The sequence below is a fragment of the Caloenas nicobarica genome, chromosome 5, assembly GCF_036013445.1.
Source record: "Caloenas nicobarica isolate bCalNic1 chromosome 5, bCalNic1.hap1, whole genome shotgun sequence".
Taxonomy (NCBI): domain Eukaryota; kingdom Metazoa; phylum Chordata; class Aves; order Columbiformes; family Columbidae; genus Caloenas; species Caloenas nicobarica.
The window spans coordinates 35518921-35528261 of NC_088249.1; the positions used below are offsets into that span (position 1 = coordinate 35518921).

The following is a 9341-nucleotide window of genomic DNA, read 5'->3' on the forward strand; positions in this document are numbered from 1 at the left end:
AGGAGGGCTACAAAGTTGGTGAAGGGTTTGGAGGGGAAGCCGTATGAGGAGCAGCTAAAGTCACTGGGTTTGTTCAGCCTGGAGGAGACTGAGGGGAGACCTCATCACAGTCTACAGCTTCCTCACAAGGGGAGGAGGAGGGCTGGGTGCTGATCTCTGGTGACCAATGACAGAACCCGAGGGAATGGCAGGAAGATGTGCCAGAGGAGGTTTAGGTTGGACATTAGGAAAAGGTTCTTCACCCAGAGGGTGGTGGAGCCCTGGAACAGGCTCCCCAGGGAGGCGGTCATGGCCCCAAGCCTGACAGTGTTCAAGGAAAGACACACGGTGTGAACTGGGGAGCTGTCATATGCAGGGACAGGAGTTGGATTCAATGATCCCTGTGGGTCCCTTCCAACTCAGGACATTCTATGATTCTACCACAAGGGGATTTGCTTTTGGGTGAGAATAGCCAATGATAAGAATTTTATGATGTTAATTGCTAAAGAACCCTGCCACTGTATGTCATCACTACTATAGCTGCTATGTGCCATATAAATGGTATTTCCAGAAGAATCACCCAAACTAATGAAGAATGAATTTTGATGAAACCGAGGAAAGTGCAGCAGTGAGGGAACTAGAACTGGCTTCAGGAACTGGTGCCCAGCAACTTCCTCGAGATCGACATCTTCAGCCCAGCGACAAGCTCCGGAGGCAGTAAGTGACATCCCGGCACCACACACTGTCACTCCTGCCCTGAAAGACTGTTATGACAGATGGAGCCCAAAGTCATAGATTAAACGAACTTAAACAAAATTTTAGAAGGATGGCCCACAGACTAGGGGAATGATATGTATGTATACAGGACAGGAAAGGTGGTGGTGATCAGCTGAAAGTGTACAATCCAGGCATGATGTAGACGGTGTAACATAAGGGGTAGATAACGTCCTGCGTTTGGCTGGGATAGAGTTAATTTTCACAGGAAGCTAGGAGGGGACACAGCCTATGGCATCATGCTTAGTACATAAATGGGGGCAGCAGGCCAGGGAGGGGTTACCACAGCTCAAGAGCAGGCTGGACATCAGTTTTCTAGGTGGTGAGCAATTATGTTGTGTATCCCTTGCTTTGTATATTCTTTTATTGCTATTATTGTTGTTTATCTCTTCCTTTGCTGTGCTGTTAAACTGTTTTTATTCCAAACCCATGAGGTTTATTTTTTTTTTTTTTTACCAGTCTTCCTCGCCATCTCAACACAAGGGGGCAGGAGTAAGCGAGCAACCACCTAGTACTTAACTGTCAGCTAGAGCTAAACTAGGACAGCAATTGTTTGTTACTTCATAATCTAAACCTAAGACTGCAACCTCCATTCCTATTCTCAAGCCAGAGAACAATAGCCTTGGGCTGTTGTGTGAGATACTAAGCAAACGTTGCTACCTGCCTTGGTGCTTACAATTCTCCAGCTATGAAGGAGTTGGTTGCCTACAAACCTCAATCCTTAAGTGGAATATTCAAGAAATACACATTACATTGTGCCCATAGAGCCATCAGTGTTCTAGTCCGGAGGTCTTTCAACAGTGCTCTTCCCAGGCGAAACATCAGTGGGCTCAGCCAGGAACACACTTGATGTCTGCGCTGCTCAGTCCCACTGGATGCCAAGGAGCTCACAGCTCACACTCCAGAGCTTCTTTGCTGCCTCATCGTCCCGACCCCATGGAGATACATATGCTGGCTGGCAATCACTGTAAGAAGAACATTTTGGGGTTTTTAAACTTTTTTAAGCCAAAAATCTCCATCTGCATTAGCACACTGAAATGTCTGTGTCAAGATAAGGGAGTTGTTTCTATCAGCTGAACTTCAAGACCAATTGAAGCAAGCTGGGAGACTATCCAGCAAATGAGCAAGGGTTGGTGCTAAGGCACCTTGAGAAAGCTTGCTTTCCCAATGGTACCAAGAACTGGCAAGCAAGTCTCGCTCTATCTGTTGTCTCAACTCTTAAGAAAACCTGTATATGCTCTACTATGTATTCTTCAATGTACATTCTCACTAATACCACTAAAAAGGCGTAAAAAAATGTGAACAGAGCTGCTTCAGGCACACTTTTCTAGGAAACAGGCCACTCTAACAGCTCTTCATTCTGAATTGTTTATCCCATCATACTCATCCCCCTCTATTGCCATTGCTCAGGAGGCAAAGCTGCCCCAGAATACTAACCCTGTAATAACCATCTCTGGTTATCCCCTTTTCCGGTATCCTCTGAACTCTGGCTCCTTTCTGCTCAGCTCCGGCAATCAGACAGCACTCTGTCTGGAACAGAGATCGCGTGTTCTCATCTGTAACGCCGGGTGCCGCAATAACACAGGAGTTTAAGAGAACAGAGGCAATTGCACCTCGTAAGATTTCTAGCCAGCCTAATGTCTTCAGAGCTCCAAGTGCACAGCCTCGATGCTCCTAAATGACTCTGGTGGACTCCACCTGTCTCGCTGTGGCATGCAAATTCTTTTCTTAATATCTGTCTCGTGCTTTATATTCTATTGCCAGGAGAGTGAAAATCATTTTAGGCTACTCCAATGTAAATCGTGAATTACTGTTGAAGCTCTTCATTTCCCACCAAGTCCAGAACTCCTTTCTTTTATGAGTTTAACATCCAGCAAGGTTTGCTGCACTCCATCACATAAAGGCTCCATTTCTACCCTGGGACACCAGTCATCCAGGGAAGATTAAGACATCTATTTATATACTCCAGTCTGATTAAGATGGTACAAACCCCCAAGTGAAGATCAGACCAAGTCATTACAGAGACTAATCCGGTCACATATCACAAGAGGAAAAAGCTCTGCAGAGATGCAAAGGCTTTAACATCATCCATGTGGAAAAAAAAAAAAAAAGAGGTGGCAAATTCTCACGTTCCTTTCCCAAAAACCAGTGTCGTTACTCTGCTCTGCAGCCAGTGGGAAGCTGACAGACACATCTGCATGAAGCTGTTCAAAGGGCAGCCTTCAAACCCAGGGTGACACTAACTTAGAACTGCTATGGGCTGTACTTTTGGTGAGGGGAAAAGGATTGACCATGCAGGGTCCTGGAGTAAGTCAAAGAAGTCAAGAAACAATATCGTTTGTAGCACGTGCTGCACAAGACAGTTTGCAGGATAGAGCGATGAGCATCCCAGCAGGAGTTCCTTCCAGCTGGTGCATCTGGCACACAGCAGAATCAAGTTATTTTGTCACACGCTGCTCCTGAAAACCTCCCCTCCCAGCTCTGCAGCACCACCAGCCCTCCCAGCTCCCTGGGAGCACAGGCCTCCTCTGCCTCAATGGGGGAAAACTACCAAGAGAAGCAAAGTGTTCTTCCCAGGATTGACTCAAGTGACCTCATTAACTAAACAGCTCCACCGAAAAGTGATTTGCCCAAGTCTCAGGCAGATCAGGATTAGAGCTCCGAGCACGTGACAGCCATGCCTGCACTTTGAGTACAGCGATATTCCTAGCACTGAAGGACCTGCTGTTGCGAGAAATGTTGCACAGGTCAGGGATTTCTTCTAACACAATAACCACTGCAACAGACCTGGAATGGTTAATGCTCTAGTATTTGTCACCCTTAGGCTTATCACTCAGCCTCTTATTGGTCTTAAGGAAGCCTCCCTTCTTAATAAAGAATGACAGTAAGTCTCATTTTCCCCAGCCAACACCATTCTCCATCAGCTTGCACTCACCTGAAATACTGTCCTGTCACAGAGTTTAGCTCTTCTGCTACTGCACAGTAGACACTGGTCTGAGCTCCTTCCTGAGGTGTCTTCAAGAAGAATGAGAATAACTTCCACAGCCACATCATTAATAACGAGTGCCGGACCAGATCAGAATAGACAGAACCAGGATGGAGAACATTTGCTGTGACTTTAGTGCCTGTAGCAAAAGAAAGTAGTCCAGGACAAATCTGCATGAATCAATCTTGTCATTAAAAAAAAAGGGTCATCTACTGCTCAGTTCTACTGCAGGTATTCTACAACTTAAAGGAGGAGTCCAGGTGCGGGTACGGGGAGAGTGAAGTCCTCTGTAGTTACTGTTTCCTGGACCATCCCCTGCTCCCTTCCAAACAAGGCAGTCACTACATGCCTTCGGCGAAACAATGTGCCTGGGTGCTAAAAGAGCAGCAGTTTCCATCAGGCTTTTGAGAACACCAGATTCTTTGGATTTACTGTAATACTAATTTCCTAAAGAAGGCATTGTTTCTGTTTTAGTAAAATAAATACTACTTAACTTTACGAAAAGGACTGAAGGACATCGCTGTGACAGAGGTTGTGACTTAAGAGGTACTGTCTAGTCATACGCTTCTGTTTTTAGAGGCCATCAACATTTACGGCACCTGAATATGCATTCACTTTTCCATTGGAGATCGCAATTGTACTTCAGTTCTTTTGGTTTTTTTCAGCTTCCACCCATGTACCACAGTTGCCTGTGTGGATGCAGCGAGTTTTTTTACATGGACCAAAAAAACCCCAACCAACCAACCAACAACATTAAACTGTGCTCAAGTACTAAGCTCCTCTGCTCTGTTGTTGTAGAGACAATTAGTGTTTCAGGTCTCCTGGTTCCACAGAAAGGAGATGTTTTCTTCTTGCAAAGAGCTGTCAGTGACCTTTGCCTCAAACCACTTCATTTTTTGCATAGCAAATGGCCAGACCTTTCTCCAATGCACCCTCCTCACCTACGGTGCTCAAAAGCCAAGGAGAAAACCACTCCGCTCTCCTCGGGACTTGCCTTGCAGCCGCCTTGCCAGCTCCCGGGTGAAGAGCACATTAGCCAGTTTGCTGTGACAGTAGGCGAGGCCGCGATTGTAGCTCTTCTCACCATGGAGGTCATGGAAACGGATTCGGCCAATGTGATGAGCCAGTGAGGACACGTTCACTATGCGGGCTGGGGCAGACTGCTTCAGACGCTCCAGCAACAGGAAGGTCAAGAGAAAATGACCTACGGAGGAGAGGAAACATCATCCTTCTCTGCTGGATTCCCCTCCTGGAGTTTCACAGTATTTGCAACATATTACATACATGTTATATCTTACTGCTGCCCTCATGTCAAGTCCAGGGAAAAGAAGGCCCCCCCTGAATCAACAGCTAATCCTTTTTGTGGCCATTAAGTTCTGCTCTTCAGCTTCAAAATGCTGGAACTGTCATACATTTCAATATCCCAGGTAACGTACAGATATTTAAAGTGGGTCCATGATAGGGAAATACACTGCGTTGCATCTCCAGAACTCTGTAAGTCTGCACTTCCATCCTTCCCCAAGAAGGAAGGATGAGGAAGAGAAATCTGGAAGCAGCGCTTCCCTCTGGCATTTTGCCACAGATACTGAATGCAAACTTGCCTCCACTGGCCTTACCAAGATGATTGACACCCAGGTGCATCTCAAAGCCATCCGCAGTCTTGGAGTAAGGGCATAACATTACCCCAGCGTTATTAATGAGAATATGGAGCTCCTTCTCCTCTGCAAGAAACAAGAGACATCCTTAAACAGGGAAGCAGAGAACAAAGACAGACAAGAAGGTGGCACAAGTCAGCTAAAAAAACAAATGCATGCCTTTCTGAGTTGTGGCCAAAACCTCAATAAAATAAGGAAAAGTCTCCTATCACAAACTAGCTCATGGCCTCCGACAAGCCTCTGCTGTGAACTGCAGGACCTAACATGGTACAGAGATGTGCAGGTCGAGATTTGGCATTTGCTAGAAGAACATACAGCAATCCTTGGTAAAATGTTCTCACTGAAAAGAAAGATCTAGAGATGGTACCTGCGAGAAATTGCTCGGCAAACTCCCGGATAGACTTTGTATCAGCCAAGTCCAGTTTTTTCACAATCACTTGCTGGTTCCCTGTCTCAGCTCGGATTTCACTGGCTGCAGCTTCTGCCTTCGCTGTGTCTCTGCAAGCGACAATCACCCTCGCACCTGCAAGGGGGCAAAAAGAGCAGGAAGAGAAGCTGAGATCATTAGAGCACACGGGATGATGAAGGCTAGGACAAGCAGTCTGACTACACACAGTTCTTACAAACAAAATATTGTATCTTTATGGAATTGGCATCAGTCAGTGGAGCAGATGGAAGAGACAAAGCCCTTCTCACTATGTTGTTGTCTCCGATCCAGCCCAAAGCTGTTTTCAGAGCAGGAAAATGCACATCTGAACTGCCTCTGTCCAGATTGCCAGGAGTGTGCACCCCAACACTCCTACGATAAGGTTATATCTGCCCCTGTAGCAGGGATATCAAGTGAGGAGCACATGAAGGTACTGGGAATCCAACCAGAGCCATTTCTAAGCGGATTGTGAAATGGGAGTTTAATCTCCTTAGCAGTGACTGAAAAAGCATTTAAACCAAGTTTGCTTGAACATGAATAACTAAAGCACACAGCAGTAGTGGACCTGGCATTTCATATCTTAATACAAGCAGAACCCAGCAGTACCAGGAACTCCCCCAGCCCTCTCAAAACAGTTGCAGTGCAGAGCGTGTTCATGTCACAAGGCGCATCTTTGGAGTTCAAGCAATGAAACCAATTGAGGAACCAAGGATTTGCACCTCAGTTGGTTGCAGCCTCTCGAGGAGCAACACTTAGGGTCATCTGAAGTAGCTCTGGAATCCAATTCACTTAAATGTAAAGCATAAAATACTCCTCCCTTAGATCCAGACTTCTGACACACAGGCCCACACACATCAGCCGCACAGGGCTGCTACTGCTGCTGCTGGACGCTGACTTGCCTCTTCGCGCGAGGTCTCTGGCCGTCTCCTTCCCGATGCCGGTGTTGGCTCCCGTGATTATCACCACCTTCCCCTCCAGCCTGGCTGTTGACTTGCACCGTCCTCCGGCGACATACCTCCTGCAAGAGAGGGCGGCAGCAGTCACGCAACAGGCTCCGAGGGCAGCTTCCCTCCTCAGGGGACTCAGGTCAGGGCCGAGCACACAGATGTGGTGGCTGCAACCTCCACCAGCCCTTCCTGGGCCACTCGACCACCTGGATACCGGGGCAGGGCAGGCATGATTTGGGGAGAACAATTCCCATTGTGCAAGTGCAGTGAGGGGCCACTGAGGCACCCACCCCACACTCCTGTAGCTCCTGCCAAGAACAGCTGCCCATTGTGCGAGTGCAGTGAAGTTGGGAAACTGAGGCACAAGTGCAGTTAGTCAGGACATGAAGGCATGCTCCATATGGGAAAAGATGCCCTTTCTGCCTGGGAAAGGTGTAGCGACCCTCAGTCACTTTTGGCAGTTCGGTACACCTGCTACCCGGGACCCAGCCAGAGCAAAACGGTATCAGAACTGTAGGATCTAGAGAGTTCTGGACGTTGCCAGAATATTATCTCATCCTAAGAGTGGCTGCAGTGAAAAAATATTGACTAAGGTCAATGATCTTGTGACTCTATAAAGAGTGATCCTACAGTGAGGCCCTTTGAGCTCTCCGGGGTCGCAGCGGGCTGTGGCTCAGCACCTCCTGCGAGGTGGGACGCTCCTGAGACATCTCGCAACGAACCGATGCTACGAAGCTGTGGTGAGGACAGATGTCTTGAGCGTCAATGCATCACCCGTTGAGAAATACCAATGCAATGCAATGGGGTCCGAGGGCAGCTTCCTTCCTCAGGGGACTCGGGTCAGGGCTGAGCACCCAGAGCCCCAGGTGCCGCCCCAACGGTCGGGATCACCGACGCGCTCAGGGCCCCGGGGACTCACGGGCACCGTTACCTGAAGCGGTTGATCACGATCGTGTCGTGACCGGGACGCCGGGAACTCTCGTTCCACCCCCCCCGCCTTACAAACACCCGGGGCCGCGGCCGGAGCGCGGACCCGCCGGCCCGGCACGGGGAGGCCCCGCCCCGCCCGAGTCAGGCAAGGGCTCCCATTGGCTACTGCCGGCGACCTGGCCAATGGGCTCCGCGGCGGCAGCGTGAGGAGAGGTCGGGCCCCGCCCCCGGGCACACCGGCCGCTACTTCCCGAACCCCGCCGGTTCCGAGAGCGGGGACAGACCCCGAGCCACGCGCCGCCCCGGTGCCCGGGCTGAGCCGACTCCCGGAGCGCCCCAGCTCCTGCCGCGAGCGTGTCAGAGTCACCGAGGCGCTGGGGAAGCGTGAATGGCGCCCGGCCCCGGCGGGGCTGGAGAAGCGGAATCCCTTGTGTCCGCCCTCCCGCCAAACAGTGAGATCCGACCGCTGCGAGACGCGGTGTGCACGCCGGCTGCGCGCCCTCACCCGCCGCACCGCGGGGCCGAGGCCGCCGCCGCTCCTCGTACACGCGCGAAAGGCCGGGGCCGCGCTCGGTGAGACGCACCTGATGTAGGGCGCTGCCACGAAAAAGAGAACGGGGAAGGAGACGGCGGCGCCCAGCGCCGCTCCCCAGCAGGTGAGCATCGCCGCCGCCCGATCCATTCACTCTGCTCGCGCCCAGCGCTCCGCTGCGCCCGCCCCGCCCCGCGCGCTCGTCCCGCCCCTGCGCGCCGCACGCGGAGCCGTGTGGCGCCTGCGCGGCTGCGCGCCCGGCCGGGGCCGTGCCCTAAGGCGGTGGTAGCAGCTGCTCCCGAGTGCTCTCGCACCGGACAGTCAGCAGGTGCCGCTCCCCGCCGTGGCTGTGCCCCCGCTGGGAACACCCGCCGTGGGTAGGAGGCCGGCCGGCCCTGCGCCAGCAGTTAATGCCGGTTTCCCCGGTCAGCGCGCGGCTCTGACTGGCGTCTCTCGGAACAAGCCGAAATTACTGTTTTAATTGCGTTTTCCAAGTAAAATGCCGGAAAATATCTGAAGAGAAAGCCCGGCGGCTGTCTGGGAGACACCAAAAATCCGTTTTTATAACCTCACGCCAAAGTTCATGATACTAACCTCAGCAAAACCGATGAAATGATGCATACGTATCCGCAAGCAGGCGTCGAGGGCTGGGGTAACGCGGTGGCGGGCTCGGCGCTGCTCGCTCTCCCCGTTCGCAGAGAGCACCAGGAACGCAGGGCCCCGGGCAGCGCACGGCGTTGCCTCCCCGCCGCGCCGCGCCGCGTGCTGGCTCCGCTGCTGCCCGCCCGCGCGCTGCCGCCGCGACGGGCGCGGCCGCCTGCCCGCGGAGACTACAGCTCCCAGCAGGCAGTGCGCGCCGTGAGGGATGGAGTTTTTTGTTTGGTTGGTTTTTTTTTTTCTTTTCTCCCCCCCCCCGCGCCTGATGCGCCTTGGTGCCGCCGACAGTGCTGTCGCAACGCGTGTGGCGGCGCGCTCCCGTGGGGAGCAGGCCGCGGCGGGCTGCCCGCGCTGCTGCAGTCGCGGGGTCGTTTTGCAGTCAGGCGGCGTTCCGGGCAGCCGGCGGCGCAGAGGGAGGCCCACGCCGCCGCGGATGGCGGAAGTGCCTGGCAAG

At 51.9% G+C, this 9341-nt stretch overlaps 1 protein-coding gene across 1 annotated transcript; it reads right to left on the minus strand.

Moving 5' to 3' along the window:
* Positions 1 to 826: 826 nt before the first annotated feature.
* LOC135989070 (retinol dehydrogenase 12-like) lies at positions 827 to 8380 on the minus strand. The gene is made up of 7 exons (XM_065635605.1): positions 8283 to 8380; positions 6721 to 6839; positions 5762 to 5917; positions 5356 to 5460; positions 4734 to 4943; positions 3689 to 3878; positions 827 to 1718 (listed from the first exon to the last, which is right to left on the minus strand). Exons 1-7 carry the CDS (start codon positions 8378 to 8380, stop codon positions 1616 to 1618), a joined length of 981 nt encoding a protein of 326 aa, XP_065491677.1. The 3' UTR covers positions 827 to 1615.
* Between the last annotated feature and the right edge of the window lie 961 nt (positions 8381 to 9341).

What these genes read in the sequence shown, in the direction of transcription:
- LOC135989070 (XM_065635605.1), bottom strand. Translation starts at nt 8,380, where the DNA reads ATGGATCGGGCGGCGGCGATGCTCACCTGCTGGGGAGCGGCGCTGGGC. An exon ending in TGCCGAGCAATTTCTCGCAG is followed by an intron (nt 5,461 to 5,761) that starts GTACCATCTCTA and finishes TGTTTCTTGCAG; the next exon opens with AGGAGAAGGAGCTCCATATT. An exon ending in CCTGGGTGTCAATCATCTTG is followed by an intron (nt 4,944 to 5,355) that starts GTAAGGCCAGTG and finishes TCTCCTCCGTAG; the next exon opens with GTCATTTTCTCTTGACCTTC.